The 17,678-nt window shown below is 40.4% G+C and overlaps 1 protein-coding gene across 6 annotated transcripts in view; it reads left to right on the top strand.

Moving 5' to 3' along the window:
- Positions 1–16,757, top strand: part of ANO1 (anoctamin 1) — an 84,402-nt gene extending 67,645 nt beyond the window's left edge. For 4 of the 6 annotated variants that reach the window (XM_075501982.1, XM_075501981.1, XM_075501984.1 and 1 more), the window contains 11 exons: positions 1,352–1,426; positions 2,775–2,976; positions 3,704–3,815; positions 4,454–4,511; positions 4,619–4,719; positions 5,169–5,314; positions 6,797–6,949; positions 9,225–9,277; positions 10,958–11,142; positions 12,959–13,064; positions 14,089–16,756. In XM_075501982.1, coding sequence (XP_075358097.1) covers positions 1,352–1,426; positions 2,775–2,976; positions 3,704–3,815; positions 4,454–4,511; positions 4,619–4,719; positions 5,169–5,314; positions 6,797–6,949; positions 9,225–9,277; positions 10,958–11,142; positions 12,959–13,064; positions 14,089–14,349 — 1,452 coding nt within the window. In that variant the 3' untranslated portion in view covers positions 14,350–16,756. Of the gene's footprint in view, positions 1–1,351; positions 1,427–2,774; positions 2,977–3,703; positions 3,816–4,453; positions 4,512–4,618; positions 4,720–5,168; positions 5,315–6,796; positions 6,950–9,224; positions 9,278–9,841; positions 10,049–10,957; positions 11,143–12,958; positions 13,065–14,088 lie in introns of those variants that run through there. The other 2 variants (XM_075501985.1, XM_075501986.1) reach the window with 2 other exon arrangements.
- The last annotated feature ends 921 nt before the right edge of the window (positions 16,758–17,678 follow it).

Below are 17,678 nucleotides of genomic sequence, written 5' to 3'. Positions count from 1 at the left end.
TTTGTTGTTATGTTTCATTAACCTAAAGCTGAAACACAAAGCCTTAAGCAAACTAACAGAGCATTCACTTGTGGCTAAACGGCGACGTACACCGAGTCAGTAGAGAGTATATAGGTTAATTTAGCAGTGCTTTGTAATGCTATATTGCCCGATCCTTTTTTTGTTTCCTTTGACTGCCATCAGAAGCATCGGTATTTTCCAGAAGAGACAGCAAACAAATGGAGACAAAGAGTTAAGACAGTCATGGCTGGGGTGAAATTGGTTCTTTTTATTCAAACTTATGAAGAAACTCAAATTATGAGTAATTATGGAAGACACAAATCAATTTGTTTTTGGCTGTTGAACCTTTGTTTAATATTCACGTTCAGTTCTGGGTTTCTTCCCCCTGCTCCCCTTGTTTCTTCAGCACTCTTTGGGACACTGTTTCTGTGCGTTGGGAATGGCACTGCATGGCTAACCTTAGATTCACCAGCCTGGACTGACGTTCCGCTTTGCAGTGGAGCATGGGCCATGCGTTGAAAGAGTTGCTTGCACTTCCCTGAGACAACGTGCATGTAATAAAAATAGAATTTGAGTAAAATTTTTATGTTCATTATAACGCGTGTGTCATCTTCTGTAACGTTCCTTTTGTTGTTTATTTTCCGGTGTTTAGAAACAATTCCCGGCATCAACGTTTACGAAAGACTCTAGATGAGCAATACTGTGCTAAATGGAATTTTCATAGCTAAATTCAGGCAGTGGCTGGTTGACTGGATTTAGGATATCCTACGAAGAGTTATTATACGTGCGCATTTAACTCCTGTTGGCGTGGTCCATTGAATACCACGTGGGTAGTCAGGTAGTTAAAAATCACTCCTGTTGAAGGAATTACAGGTCTTATCACGCACCAAAACAAGATCTTCCCTGTCAACTGTGCGTTCATCTTGGAGTTACTCAGTAGCATACTTAATCTGTATTTCAGTGGAACCAGTTGTGCAACTGCAAAGCTGCAAATATTAACTGGGGAGGGAGAGGGGAAGAAGGAGAGTTTTTCTAGGGAAAGCAAAATATTTAACAGTAAGAGAGGTCTTACTTCACGGTTTATGACAGCCTATTTGCATGTTTCCTTCAAAAAGTATACAGAAAAATCTGGTTTATTTATACTCGCAGTGCAGGCGCTTGACCAATTTGAACCTAGATACGGAGTAAAAAATTTGCCTGTGTGGAATTGTAACTGTAAACACTGTGTCTGCATCTTCTAACTGGTTGTGTATTTGCTGGCCTTTTCTTCCCCCTCTCTGTTTTTGTCATGCGTGCAAAATCACATGCTCCGTCTGTGTTAAAGGTACCCTCTTTTCTCCCCAAATTTTAGACAGATAAAGAAAAGCTGACATGGAAGGATCGTTTTCCAGCCTATTTAACCAATTTCGTTGGCATTATCTTCATGGTAAGTATCACCCAGCAAAACCTGACATTTTTGTTACCGAGTCATTGTATAGAACGGAAGTGATGGAAAAGTTAGTGTAACCCTCAGACTTTATCAGATTGATGTGGTTCGCAACGGCTTTTCCCCAGTGAAAAAATTCAAACATTGTATTGTTTTATAATCTAAAATCTTGTCAAGAGCTTGAATTTCTACTTTGCCATCTCTTTCCAGTAAAGAAATAAGAATACCTAAATAGGATAGGGGAAAAAAGGGGGTGTGGAAATGGAAACGACCACCACCATTGATGGGATGAAACTTAAAAGCAGAGAGAGACCTCTCAGAAAGTAGTCAGGAAGTAGAGAACGGCTCATTTTTATACCAAACTTTTTTGAAAGAAAGGATGTGGCCAATTGCAGTCCTGATAGCAAGGACTTTTAATAAATCAGTCGCATTTGGGGTTATACCACGTAACAGGATCGTTGCAGAGTAGTTTTCAGAAAATTCAGGAAAAAGGTAAAATAATGATGAGAACAGCCTTTTCCCATTTGCTGATAAAGCATCAGCATTTAAAAACTTTTGGAGGAACTCATAATAATTCAAGACATGCAATAGATTGGCAGATGGATAAAAAAGCTTAAGCCCTTTCCAAAGGTAGAATACACCAGACTAACTCAATGCATTTGTTTTTATGGGATAGGGATTCTGGTTTGGGTGTGTTTGTTTGGGTTTTTTTAATATTTGTGTTTTCGGAGAATGGAAATGCAGTAAATCTAATATTCTCAGCTGAAGAATCGGTACCTTATAAGAATCACGTTTTAAAATTATTCCTCTATTTAAGCAATGAAAAATTGAGTACGATTTTGTGCACCTTTGCGTTGCCATTGATTTAATCAGATGCATTGATTTAATCAGATTTAATTTCAGTTTGAGATTATGACAGCATAGCGAGCCTGAGTAGGGTATTTGAAGGCTTATGTGTAGACTTAAGCTGAAATACTCTCTGCTTCAACCCTGGCTTTCTTTTATAATAAGGCAAATACCATGTATATATGCTGTTGCTGTTAGGGCTGAAAGGAAGCCCACTAATACTTTTAATATAAGCAAGTAGTTTACATTTAGGTGTATTTAAAAAAAAGCCTTTTGCATGTGATTGTGGCATCATTGTATCAATTTTTTCATGGGATGATCAAATTACTAGCAAAAGAGGATCTTTTCCTACAGTTCATCGAAGTGCGCGGGAGCCTTAACGCAGAATTGGGTGGACTTGGGATGTGTCCCAGAGATCCCATTTTTAAGGTCATTGCTAAGTCCCAAGCAAAGTATTTATGGTTAAATCTTTCATAGGAGGCTGTGCTATTCTTACTTGCAGGTTGGGCTGACGTTCGCTATAGTGTTTGGAGTCATCATATACAGGATCTCGACTGCAGCGGCGCTGGCGATCAGTTCAACTCCCTCGGGCCGGTCAAGCGTTAGGGTCACCGTCACTGCCACCGCAGTCATTATCAATTTGGTCGTCATCATCATCCTGGATGAAGTATACGGCTGCATCGCAAGGTGGCTAACTCAGATCGGTAGGTTTAAATCCTCAACTGATATTTGCTAGAGCGATTTTAAGTAAGAGGACCCAAATGACTGGCTTTCGTGATTAACTTCAAAGTGGTCAGCAAACCCAGGCAATTCAAATGTGTGGCTAAAATTCTAACCAGCTACTTACAAATATCAAAGCGCACATGGATTTGGCTTTATTTTTAAAGTTCTTCTTACAGCAGTGGTAGTGCTAATCACTAATCCAGTTATGGGTGATGGGGATACAGCAGAAATTCCTATACCTAATCTTGAGCTTCACTCTTCTATATCACGCAATTACTGTTTTCATTTTCTGCCATTTTTTAATTGGCATAAGACATGTCGAGAAACGCAAAATTGTCGAGTGGAAAAAAGCACTGTAGAAAAAAACATTTTGAATCATTTCCAAAAAGCATCAGTGACAAAAGGTCCAGAAATCTTTTCAGATAAGTTCTTGTCCATCTGCAAATGATTGTCATGGAGGTCAGCCAGATGCGGAATGAAATGGGAATTACTGTTGTAACACATCTGAATGGTGGGATCCTCAGCAGATTGACCACTGACCTCAGTGAGGCCATATTGCTTTAATATATAGATATATATTGCTATAAATAGATACCTCTCTGTTTAAAAGATGGCTGATGTTTTCCAAAGTCCACACTTATAAGATCTTGAAATGTTCCAGGTAGGATAATTCCTTAATGTTTCTTATCCATGTCACATTGGTTCCAGAGGTGCCAAAAACTGACAAGAATTTTGAAGAGCGGCTGATTTTTAAGGCTTTTCTGCTGAAATTTGTCAATGCCTACACACCCATTTTCTACGTCGCTTTCTTCAAAGGCCGGTGAGTAATGCAAAAGGCTGTTCAGGGTTTCAGCTTGTTGCTTATGAGACAGCTGTAGCTGAGCTAAGACCACAGTTGGACGATAAAGTAAATCTAGTTTAAAAAAATCCTCAGTATTGACCCAAAAACTCTGCAGCCTCATGGGATAAAGCAGAGACCTGGTACTCTGCCATTTCAAATTTGTTAAAGCCATTTTGTTAAGATAACTTTGTACGTTCAGATACGATCCCCCATCAGGCTATTTCCCGTTGTCCATTTGCCACTCTTAACTTTATATCATAGCAAGTATCATCTCTCTTCTTGCAACCAGCACGAAAGCACAAGGCTGAAATAAATACTCCGTGTGGCACGTTGCGGCTAACACAACAGAAATGAGGATTACCTTAGAGGACTTCTGCCAAGATGTGCCTATAATATTGTAGGACACAAGACTTGCAGTTTTACCGAGTTGTTTACTCAGTAAACAGGACTTACTCTTTAAAACAAAACCAAAGATAATTATTCTCATTCACTTTTTCGGACTAAACATTAGGTGGTCCCACTCAAAAGCATAGAGTTCGTCACAAATGACTTTAGGAACCAAATATAAAAAGTATAAAATACATATGAAGTTTATAATTCTAACCATTGTGTCCTAGATTTGTTGGACGTCCAGGAGACTACGTCTACATTTTCCATTCTTTCCGAATGGAAGAGGTAATTGCTTTTTACCCTGTCTGTGATCCCGTTGGGTGGGAGCAGCATCTTCCCCTCCACAGGGATGCAGCAAATGTTCTGACTGACGTTTCCTCTGTCCACCCCAGTGTGCTCCAGGCGGTTGCCTAATGGAGTTGTGTATCCAGCTCAGTATTATCATGTTGGGCAAGCAGCTGATTCAGAACAATTTATTTGAGATTGGCATCCCGTAAGTAGCGACTTTTGTCTGGTTGGCTTTTTTAAACACGTGTTTTTCCGATGCGTGCAATCCACCGTGTATCCACTGCCCCTTGACGTGAACGTGGTTCGTAGGCTCCCGGCAAGATTTTTGCAGTAAGCCTGTGTCTGCTGTATTGCAAATACCTGCATCCTCGCTGCAACTGCATCCAGCAATGCAGACGTCTTCGAAAAGTGTTAGGCAATCTATTGCTTTCCTACTGGTTAGCAGGAGGTGTAACACTGAACGTGTGATTCAGTTATAACCGTGTTTCAGTACCTGCGTATGCTGATCCCTGATACTTTTAGCCTGTTGTGGCTCTTGCACAGTTTTTGTGAAAATAGGTATGGAGCTTATTGCGTCTGTTAATGTAAAATAATTGAAAAATGGGCACCGTGACCGGAAGGGCACGCTAACTGAATCATTTTCATTTCCCCCAGAAAAATGAAGAAATTTATACGATACATGAAATTAAAGCGTCGGCGTTCTTTAGACCATGAAGAGCACATGAAAAAAAAGCAGCGTTATGAAGTGGACTACAACCTGGAGCCTTTCGCTGGACTTACCCCTGAATATATGGAAATGAGTGAGTGAGGTGGAAAGAAGGCATTTTAAACCATAATTATTCTGACTAACTGGGATGGAGAGCTGAGGTTTTTGAACTGTAGATTAAGCGGGCAGTGGATATGAGGCATAACTTCATTATTAAAGTGTATAGTCTTGGACTGTAGCATGTTCAGCCAGCCACGGGCTGCTTCAGAGACGAATTGTGCTCTCTGCTGTCCGCGAGCCCTTACTTTAGCACTGTATTTTAGATGCTGTCTTTCAAGCCATGTGACACGTCACTGTCAGGTTTCAAATGCAAAGGGTTAAATGGCATAAACTTGAGATTGTGAGGCATATTTTAGCATCGGTTGCACCCTGCATTGGAAATAAGTTACTTAATTCGGATTTGACAATTCCCACTGCGTATTCTCACACCAGATTGTTTCTGTTTCCTGAAATCTCGACTAAATCTTCTGAGAGACATATGTGCCTGTAGATCAGGTTGTACTTGACAGATCACGTATCTTTTTTTTTTTCAAGTAGTGTATTATGTTGAGTGAGTGACATGGAAATTAAGCGCTGGATATCAGCTCTGTATTGCTGTGGCTGTACCACTACATTTCTTTTCCTTCTTTCAGTCTTGGAAAGGCTGAGAACTGCTCAATGTAATGCTGTTTGCTACAGTATCAGACATTCCCGAAGGATCTGTCTTAAAAGAGCAACTTTATTTAGTATTTTAAGGAATGATTAGGCGAAAATCGTGGTAAAGGATAATGAAGTATACTAATACCCAAAATTGGCATGCCCAGTAAATGCAAAGGCGAATTAGAATATCGTGATGTTCAGAGTAATTGAAACAGATTGAAATTTAATGGTACAAACTATGAGGTCATGCTGTCGGGTCCTAAAAATAAGAAAAGATGCAGTGAGTGAGATCAGCATTTGGACGTAACAGAGGACGAGAAAGATGGGGCTCTACCAGTACCAGGATGGGTATGACATCGGTGTGATGTCCTCATCAAACAAAAGCAAATATGATCCCAGGCTGTAGGAAGCAAGTTATTCCCAGTAAATGCGGAGAATCAGTTGTGTCCTTTCCGAAGCCCGTAAGTTTCTATTCTTCAGAAGATAAAGCTTCCAGTGGGATTAGTGAGGGCTAAAAACCTGCCAGGTGGAGCATGGCAAGTTTATGTAGAGCTAACACGGTCGCTGCTGTAATCCCACTCCTTCAGATCACTCCTGTGCCAGCCTCGCCCACGGCAAAATTGTTCTAGGAGCTTCCCCATCCTTCTGGTTACTTTGCCTTGCCTTAGCAGCCCCGGCTTTTGCCAGAGGGGCAACTGGCCCTCCAATGCCCGAACGGAGCAGCAGTCAGGCAAACCGTGCCCGACGCAGAAAATGTGGTTTAGTCTCCCAGCAAGTGGCAACTTGTTAGAGTTTGGGGGGATGGCACTGACAAGGTGATGCGTGCATTCGATAAATACCGACCACGGCCATTGAAATGGTTGCTTTTTCTTTTCAGTTATTCAGTTTGGATTTGTAACTTTGTTTGTTGCATCCTTCCCGCTGGCGCCTTTGTTTGCTTTGTTGAACAACATCATTGAAATCCGTCTAGATGCAAAAAAATTTGTTACTGAGCTGAGGAGACCGGTAGCAGTCAGAGCAAAGGATATAGGTAAGTGCACATTGCTGCTGCTATCCCTGTTTGTTTATTCCTGGATTGATGGCAGGATATTATTATGCTGAGTTAGTTTCATTAAAAGAAAGATATTTATAGGAAAATTCAGAACATTAGACTGTGGCTTAACTGTGAACTGTCATAACTTATCGAGGCTTTACTTTTAAAATAGGAAGACCAGAGCTTTAAATTCAGATTAATATTTTATTAAGTAGACAATATCACTTTTCAAATCAAAATGATCAATACAATAGCGGAATATCTTGCATGGTTCTGCACATCAACAGTCCTTCCTGGCAACGCAGTTTTCTTGCAGAAGCAAAAATTTCTGCATTTAATAACTGTGGACTGGGCTGGAGAAATACACTTGGGAATGAGAGGAGGCTCAAAAGTCTGTGGGTAAATGTATCCCTTCGTCGCTACTCAGCATGAATGTCAGAAGGGTGAAGCTTGAAAGTTGCAGTGGATCGAGCTGGAACTGGGCTCTGTGGTTGTACGGTGACAACAGAGCAGTCCTCCGCTTACTGCGGGGGGCTAACAGCTATGGGTATACGTAATGAGAAAGCTATTTCTCCCAAATGTTGGTTACTTAGGAGTAAAAAGGTCATGAAAATAATTCTTCATATTACAGAGCCCGTCAGCAAGAGCAGACAAGTTTATGATCTGTTACCAAACTCGGTGCTCATTCTGGTATTGTGCAAGCAGGGTTTTTCCTTGGGCTTATCCTTGTGCCCTAGGATCATCCTAGAGCTGAAGAACACATCTGGTTTTGTCACGCTATTGCCTTTGCCACGACATTGCTTTTGGGGTGTTTTGTGGCTGGCTCATTTGATGCTGCGGGCTACGGTTGCTGGTGGAGATGCTGGGGGGGTGGTGTTGGTTTTTTTTTGGAGGGGGAGGTTGATGTTGGTTTGTTTGGTTGGTTTTGAGAGGGTGTTAATTGCAATTTATTGCAATTCAATCCCACTCTTGTGGGTGAAAGAACCCCACTTCTTTCAGAGACTTCCCAAAGTCAGAGACTGTGAGATGGCCACAGACAAACCAGACAAGTTTTCAGGACAGGCGTCAGCAGAATCAGGAAAGGGAGAAGGTCTCACCTTCTCACCCTTCTTCCCACCCAAAGGCAGTGGGTAGCCACTGGCAGCAAACAGAGGCCTATCTCTGCTTCCACTGATACTGCAATATCTTTTCCTGAAGTTAAATTCTGTACTCTCTCCAGGCTGGCTTGTGTATGCTGTGCCAGAAGACCAAAGCTATATGAAGTATCAGTTAGTTATCAAGCAAAGGATTCAGCTAGGCTGGAAGAGTCTTCCAGGGATGTCACCCAGTGTAAAGCCTCCTACATCTTCCTTCCTCTTCAGACCACAATAGGAGAGCGGCTCATCAGGGCTGTAACCATGCCGATCTGGTAGCGGCCCTGGATTTTTCCATCAAGACTGAATCTTGCAGTTTGAGGACTTCAACTAAGGAGAAATTTTCAAGCTGTCAGTAATGACCAGGAGACTGTTAGAGAGGCCAGGCACGAGGGTGTGCGACCACGTATGCTAAACCAGCACTTTAGGCAGACTTCAGAGAAGCCCTTCCCTGAGGAATGGGATCTGGAGATGGGGAAGGGGCAGAGCTGTGGGACTTCATGCATCATCCTCAGACTAAATCCAGAGGGGCTGAACCTGAGTCAATACGGTGGCGGTTGGTATTACATTTTGTATGCACAGAGCCCATGCTGAGGAAACCCGTACCTATATGGTTTCCAGATGCAAATTGAAAAAATCCCATCGAGTGGCTCCTCTGGAGCTTTGCTTTCTCGAAACTGAGGTAGGATCAATAGTGATGAGAAGGTGTAGAAACAGATTCAGATCCTTAAAGCTGGTAGACCAGTATGTTCTGCACCATGTGTGGAGGTTCCAGCTCCCTATCTGTAGCTTTCTTCTTCTCCTCAAGCATTTGAGAAGTTGGAATGAAATTTCATGATGTTCTTCTTTTCCACCTATGCCGGCATTCCTCTGTCTCACGCTTGCCTTCCTCTTCCTCAAAGAAGCTTTTAGCTTAAGGCCTCAAAGAAATAGGTGCCTAAACATAGCTTTGGAAGACAGAGTTGGGCTCCCTTTGCTTACAGGGCATTAAATTAATATCTTATAATTTGTTCTTTTTTTATTTAAAATATAACTCTAGTTCGGCACAGTCATAAGTGCTCCGAACACTGTTAAATAAAAATGTAATTTATCTAATTTTAACGACTGGAACACATTTACATGTTTCTCTCCTTCCTTAGGAATCTGGTATAATATCCTCAGAGGTATTGGAAAGCTTGCTGTCATCATAAATGTAAGTAATTTGGCATGAATAAAATTTTAATTCAATAGGCTGGCTTTTCCATTCTGCTCCATTAGTTTTATTTCAGCATAAATCCCTTAAAATCAAGTGAAAGTACATGATTTAGAAATTTTCTGAAATATTACAGAATCGGATGCAGTGTTTATTTTAAAGTTGTGACAGTAGTAGCAATAATATAAAATTGTAAGTAGTTGTTGCAGCTTTTTTCCAGAATGTTTTCAGAAAACAGTTTTGCCTTTCAAACGAATAAGACCACAGCTGCTTACTTTTGCTCTTTTGAAATACTATCACTAAGATGATGTATTTTTTAATTTCAATGTTAAAACCTGTTCAGGGTCCGGTAGTCAACAGGGTGTGAATTAGTTCAGCTCATCAGAGTGCAGTGTTCCTCCACGGGAAATCTGGCCTCGAACTGCATTGCTCTCAGTCAGATAGCTCTGAAAATCCATGAAGAGAGTTCTGTCTACTTCAATGGTGAACGTCCCAGCCCTTAGAAAATTTTAGCACGCCTTAATATATTCATTTGTGTACTTATCTAATATTCTATGTGACTAGACATCCACAATGATCATCTTCATTGCACCCTACCTAGAGAAAGATGAAAAGAAAAGCTGAGTGACAAGCTGAAAACATGTTTGCAATGCAGCAAAACAGGGGCCATGTAGGGCTTACGGCCACATGTCCATGGGCCCTCTCGGGTTTTTTGCCATTATCCAGACTGGAAATCCCTTCATTTTGCCCACAAGTGTCTGTTGTGCTATGGCCAAACCAGTTTTTTGGTTATTTGGTATGCTGCCTTAATTTGTCTTTACCCTTTCTCCTCTTTTCCTTTGGAAATAATGTCTCTATTTTTTTCTCTTTTCTTCCGTGTAGTCTCTCTTCGTCATTATCCAGTGTTATTTTTCCCTCTTTGATCTATGTACTACCCCTCTTTATCATAAAATAAGTAAAACATTTTGTACTGTGTTTGTTCCACATGTACATGAGATTTATGCCAGTGGGAATGTTTCATAATAGTGATAAATGAGAAAGGCTAAAGTTATGAAGAACTCGGCCAAACTGGCTGTCTTGCATTTTCTGTATGGCGTTTTTAGAAAACCTTTTTAAATAACCAAATAAAACGCAATTTTTGTGACCATAAAAATAAAACTGGGCTCAGTCCGCTCATCCTTTTATCTTGATGGAGTTAAAAAACATATACAATTAATGGCCTTCTGCAATGCACTGCGAATTTAAAGAGTCAATTCACTGTCAGTTGTTTGCAGAACAGAAAAGTACTTGGAAATCCATCAATTGGACCTTATACAATGCATCAGGGACAAGGTGTGACTGGGGGACGGGGAAACAGCACCGTGTTTTGCTTTCCTCTGGTGCCGGGGGGTACGGCCGCTGCGTTCTCTGGGGAGTTCAACTTGTTATCCACGTAGAAATCTCAGTCGGCGTGGAACTACTCCACCTAATACTCTGCAACTCGGAAGAGTAAGCAGGAAATGCCACCTTGTTGCAGCAGTGAATACTCCATTTGTAGGGCCCCGTGGGCTGCAGTCCCCCCCTTTGTTTTCTGAAGCCGTCCCCGAGTTGCACGAGTTGTTTGGGCAAGACAGACTTGAGTATATTATTAACTTAACCACTGCCTGAATATTGCGCTCACTCTTTACTCTTGTGGCTTAGGCATTTGTGATCTCATTCACATCCGACTTCATTCCACGCCTCGTGTACCTGTATATGTACAGTGAGAATGGCACCATGCATGGCTTCGTGAACCATACACTATCCTCTTTTAATGTCAGCGATTTTCAAGCAGGAACAGCTCCAAACGACCCCATGGATCTTGGCTACGAGGTTCAGATATGCAGGTACTCTCTTGAATGATAACTCATTTTAAGTATTTTCACAGCTGACTAAGAATGGGACAAATTTTCACATTCCTGGGGCAGGTCCCTTGTATTTTCAGTACCTTTTTAGCACCTTGGTAGCTTTTTGTATCAGATGGATCTGTTGCCTTGAACGTCTTGGCTTACATCTTAAGCAACCACAAAAGCTGAATCTGAAGTACTGCTTATTTTGGGAAACAGAGATTAGCGTTGTTAAATTCAGCGTTTGTCCGTGCAAAGATTTTCACTATTATGCACTCCCTTTTTCAGGAAAGGAGATAAATAATGATAAACAGCACAACGATGCTTTAAGGGAACAAAATCATGTTACTCTGATGTCATATTGCTGAATCACATGCTATTGATATAATGGCCATGACTTCACAGTACACCTCTCTCTTTTGTCCAGTTTCTATAGCAATTCCTGATAAGAGTAATAGCATCCTTATCTGCACTGGAACTTAAGACCTACTTAAAGTGTCATCATACAGGAAATCTGCATGCCTGTAACAATTTCTACACATTCTTTTCATTTTTAAAGGCAAATTATTGTTGCATATTTCAGCTTATGAAGCAATCTAGGTCAATGCTGAAATGCATGCTTTGCCTAGGCTTCCTTAGATATGCATCATCTTCAAAACAAATGTTTTAACGCTTAGAATTGGGAACCAAAGCCAAATATAATGGTGAAAGCACTTAGACCAGCAAAACTGAAAGGGGGACGATGGAGGTAAGAAGCAGAAGAGGAGAACAAGGAAGGAAGAGACATTCCAGGGGAGAAAAAAAAGATGACTTTGATATACATATACTAAAAAAATACACAAACTGAACAGGAAAAACCCCACCTTTATAATTGTATTATTTTTTAATTGATGTTCTGTATAAATTTGAATAGTGCAAGTTAATCTTGCTGAAATAACCGCTAAACAGAAAAATCACTCTGAGATGAAAGAAAAAAACCAGCCAAAATTGCGTATGTATTAGCTTTGCTTGCTTTTACTTTCTCCTGGTTTCCTTCTGGTGATCTCTGGGCACAGGATAAATGAGGTTGGCAAACATGTTTTTAGCACAGAACTTACAGAACAGAAGTGTTAGGTGTCATGGTCCAATACAAAAATTCCAGGTTTATTCGCTTTCGAGTCACAGCCTCTTTCTTCTTCCCATCCCATCATTTCTTCCATATTCTAGGGATTTTTAAATCATTTGAAAATATGGAACCCTAATTCTTTCAAAATATTGACAGGATGCTGTGGTTTTAAATTAAATGTATTTTTCTTGGTCCCATTTCTAACAAGTTATTGTTGATTAGCTCATAGATTTTCTGTAAGCCATAGCTAAGGCAAAATTCTTCCCTTTTCTCTATACGGCAAACTTTAGCCGCGACCTTTTGCTTATCATGAACAAGGAGAACACCACGTAGCATAACACACTCTATGGATCCGAGATCAGTATTTTTGTCTTTAAAATTAGTCTGCAAAATATATGGCGTTCTTTTTTACCAATCTTAAAAGAAAATAAATTATCTGAGCTGTGTAGTTTACTCCATCTTTATGCAGAATTGATATTATTTGTACTAATCAGAGGGTATTAAGATTGAAACCCTTTAATTTTGGGTAAAACTTGAAGGCTGTGGGAGGCTTTCAGCTGTCTCTTGTTTCTGAGGTTCATAGAATGTCATGCTGTAATAGTGAACTTGCTTTTAGACGGTTCGATTTACTGTTCGACTCTTGGGTATTAATTCCTCATGGTGCCAAAATTTCTGAATAACATCACTGATTTACTAAGTCTTGTTTTGCAGATACAAAGATTATCGAGAACCCCCCTGGTCTGAAAACAAGTATGACATTTCAAAGGATTTCTGGGCTGTCCTAGCAGCAAGATTAGCATTTGTGATAGTTTTCCAGGTAGGTTATACTGCAGGCACTTCGTATGTAAGAAAGAAGAGTTACTGTATTTCTTCAGCTACATAAGGCAACCCACCTTTGGAAATAAGTTATTAGGCCAAAGAAAATACCTTCTTTCTCAGCTGTTTCATAGAAAAGCAAAGAAATTTGCCCATCCTCATTCATCCTCTTCCTCCCACCCACCCCGGCCCAGGTATATCCCCAGTGGAAAAATTCATCCCCAGGGATGCCCTGAATTGGTTTGATGCAGAAGCAACTTAATGACCTTAGTCAGCAGCAAAGCACAAGGCTGACACTAATTAAGTCCCACCAGTTTCTCCAGCAGGACATCAACAAATTCACTGAACCAGCATAAATTTCATCCAAACTCATATCTAGACCTAGCCAAGAAATGAGATTTCCAGAATTTCCCAGTTAGAGTTTATCTCGCATCTGAACAAGAAGGCAAAATCTTGGAATTTTTCACTAAGTGACATTATTTGATCGCAACAGTGATGCTGGTTATTATGACACAAGTATTTTAAGTCCGCCTTATCTAAACAACTTGTTTCAAAACTTTTATTCCTTTGTTTGGGTTTTTTTTTTTGGACAAAATATACATCTTTTTGTGAAAGACCTCCCTTTCATCGAACCAAGGTTTTTAAATCAGAAACGTTCCATTGGAATGTATTTTACTAGCTTTCATCATTTTACCTCTTTCTATTTGCTTCTGCCTTTCTGATGTAAAACTCGTAAGCCGTTTATCAATGACAGTATTTCCTTTGGATTTCTAAGTGGCCGTGACATACATGTGTTTGTACATAAAGCATAGAGATCTGTGCCTGCCATTTTTCTCTACTTCTAGCATGAACAAGAAGTTGAGGTGAATTTGGCTCAGTTTCAGGCTTTCAGCATGCCGTTGAGCCCAACTCAAATATTGTCCTTTCTTCATTCTTCCTTCCTAAGTACACCAAAAGTGGCCCCTTCCCCTACAGTCATCCTTTCATTTGACCTTGCTGACATTTTCTCGCAATTTCATTTTCAGAACTTGGTCATGTTTATGAGTGACTTTGTTGACTGGATTATCCCAGACATTCCCAAGGACATTAGTCAGCAGATTCATAAAGAGAAAGTGCTCATGGTGGAGGTCTTCATGAGAGAAGAGCAAGGGAAGCTGCAAATGCTAGAAACCTGGAAAGACAAGGACAAGAAAAAAGGTGAAAACTGTAACAATCACAGCCCCAGACTCTCCAGGAGCCACAGTGGGAGCTTGTCCTCCTGCCATTCGTATCCTCTTGACGTATAGAAGAGGAGGGAGTTGCGTATGTCGGGGCATTCCACTGATACACAAGCCATCGCGTAAAGGGCAGGACTCGATTAATGGACAACCTGGTGCATGTTGAAGGATGTGCTGCCATTTTGCTCCCATCTTTGTGAGAAATGCTCTTCTTACAAATATGGAGGACCACATTCTATTTCTGATAATGTTGTTTTTTCTTTTGCACAAGCAGTAATGCAGGGAATTTTTATATTTCATCGATAGATAACACTATTGACGGTGTGCATTAATAAATGCAGGTACTTAGTATGTCTTGATAGAGATATTCTCTGAGAATTTGACCTTAGCCTATTAATTAACTAACTAACTAAAGGTAAATTTTAAGTAATAATAATACTACTAATTTAAAATATTTTTGGAACCCCAGGCTTGAAGGTCTGTGGGGTAACTAGAAAACGTATATGCAAAATCAGCTTTAGAGTGTGCCCTGGTATTCCTTTTGGCAGGAGAGAAACCACATAAAGCCTACCAGACTGGCTTGCTTTCCAAGAGAGGGTTTAGCTCCGCTGGCAGACACCTGCGTTTGAACCTGCGGGTCTGAAACGAGCAGGCTCCTGCTGAGCTTTAGAGTCACGCAGGTGCGTGGGGCGCTTGCGGCAATCTGCTGCGTACCCGCGACCTTCACCGGGGCACTGCTCTCTTCAGAAACATCAGAAAAGGGAATGGGGGAAAGTTCTTTTTTACCGATGAACGACTGATGTGGATGAAGCTACCTCAGTGCCCCAGGCTGCGTCAGCTGGGTCTGAGCAGTCCCCCAGCGGCTCCTCGCTCGTGGCCAGGCAGCAGCAGCACAATTTCGGAGATCCTCCCAGCAGGTAGACGATCACGGAGCATTTTGTTAAATGCCCTGAATTAACGAGCACACGTAGAGCTACAGTGACTCACACTGCCCTGCCTAGTACTCGGACACTGTTGTTGCTGAGGAAATTCCCTTTTCCCCCTTGTTTTAGCACATCCCTTTCTTAGCCAGGTTTTTCTCTGTAGCCCTCTATCCTCTGCAGGAGAAAGGAGTCTGCACCCGTTTTTCACAGCCAGTTGCTCCCGCAGACTTTCTGCTGTCGGATGGCATTTCCAGGAGGCTGTGCCGGAGGAGTAAATCCAAAACATGTCCCACTTACTGTCTTCAGTGGAAGTTTTGCCTGCACTGGGGCTACAGGACCAGACCTTCAGTTAGTTACGGGAGTTTTCTTTTGTCTTAAAATACTCTATCTTTTGTACGAGGAGCTTCCTTAAAGTATAAGTCTAAAATCCTTACTTACAAAGCCTAGCTAAATCCCATCAGTACAACTCTTTTTAAGCATAGTACATTTTAGTTTTGCTTTGTCAAATGATAAACTGCACTTCCAAATAATATTGGTGCAATTAACCTCATTTCTTTTATTGCTTTGTCTTGTCTATGGCACTTGCATTACAAATATAAAACTGAAAAATAAAATAAAAATGAAAGATTTCTTTAAAGTCTAACTACTGTATGGTTTGTTACAAAACCAAACGTCAAAAGACTGTTTTCAAGAGAAGTTAGTTATTTCTTTTTTCCTTTTCTTTTTTCTTTGCCAAACTAATTTAAAGATTAATGCTAGAACTTAAAAAAATGCCATATTTAGCTTTTGATATATTTATTTGTTTTAAAGTATGTGATAAACTTGATATTTTTCTGTAGTCTGTCCAAAGAAGGCACCAGAAAAGAAATTATGTGGAAGAAAGAAAATGGTATTAACCAAATATTCTTGAAGCTTATTTAAAATATTGATCCAACCAAAGATTTTTATTAATAAAGGGCTTATATTTTGTTAACTCTTGTTTCTGTTGTATTTTGACTTGCAGGAATGTCACTATTTTTAAAATTTCTAACTCACGACAGCTTACTACTGTAGGGCCAAATCCTGCCTGGTTTATTCACACAATAAGCATTATGCCTGGTAGTAAGTGCTTACCAGATCAGGCCCGCTGACTGCAATAGGACTGTGAGTGGGAATAAATCAAGCAGAATTCTGTCCGTACATCGTGTTGAAAAAGTGTTCTTCCTCTCATTCCTTGGTAGCCCAAAAGATCCAGAAGAAAGCCAAACATATGAACTACCTATTCTGAAGAGAAATCTTAGGGGAACTTCCTCGAAGGGAATTTCATCTGTAAATACTTATCTGAAAGTATTCCCAACTTAATACTGACATTCCTGTAAATGGTAGAACTATATCCTGAACACATACTTATAAGAATTTTTCATTATTTGCTGAAATCATGAAATAGTAACAGTTGCTTATACTTTCTTTTGTACAGTAAATTGTTTGAAATGGAATTTTGTATATAAAAAACTGTATTACTACTTAGATAACTATAAAACTCTTTCATGGAATCATTTTTTAAGAAAAGCAAATATATACTAAATCTGTTTTAGTTCGGGTTTTTTTTTTTCTTTGAACACTTATTTGAAATAAACTTAAATATGCAAGAGTTTCTCCTGTGGGACAGGTTCTGTTCCCAATCCTCCTTGTGCTCCGAGTGTGCACCTACGAGTACTGTTAGATTTGAGCAATACAGTAATTTGTGTTACGGTTTGCCTCAGAGTGGATCTGCGATGCCCTTTCCAGGGCTCCTTGTGTGCTCAGACAGCAGAGGCCAGAACTGAGATTTGTTTGCAGGTTATAGACATCTTCCTCACAACGCAGAAGGTGAATCTTGTGTCCTAGCTGCTTTAGATACCCACTTGGAGATTAAATGAATCCCACTAAGATGCATCTGTCTCCATGAGCACAAAGGGAGGTTTGGCTTCTAGCACAGATGTAGACGGCTGCGCCGTAGACACTGAACACGAAGTGACGGATCGTATCCTGGGAGCTTTAATTTTCTTCTGACTTTAGTCTTAGGCATTTAGCAGAATGTGAGGTGTAAGAGCTTTCACCAAGACATTTGAAATGGGCTGGTAACGAGGAAGAATGCTATTTGGTTTGTTCGTTTAAATTGAAAAAAGTGTTCATTATTAAGACAAAAATGAAATGGTAAAACTAAAGGAATGAAACGCCAGGATTCCTTCGACTGTGTCTTGTGGAATTCAGCTCTGAAGGGAAGTAGCTGAGGGAGCAGAATGGCTACGCTGTGTATGTCACATTTTTATTGCCTTGTGGGACCCGTACAAGCAAAGCTGGGCTCAGAACCCGACTTGCTGTTTCCAGTCTCCTTCTCCCATTTAACTGTTCTGTGAGAAGGCAAAGCATGAGGCTTCATATCAATTCGCCCTTTCTAGCCAGAAAATATTAATGCTCTAACTAATGAAATGTAGTTAGAAGGTGGGAATTCTG

This window comes from Mycteria americana, chromosome 5 (assembly GCF_035582795.1).
Source record: "Mycteria americana isolate JAX WOST 10 ecotype Jacksonville Zoo and Gardens chromosome 5, USCA_MyAme_1.0, whole genome shotgun sequence".
Classification (NCBI taxonomy): Eukaryota; Metazoa; Chordata; class Aves; order Ciconiiformes; family Ciconiidae; genus Mycteria; species Mycteria americana.
Note: the sequence above shows the minus strand (reverse complement) of the source record. Positions and strands in the feature narration are given on the sequence as shown.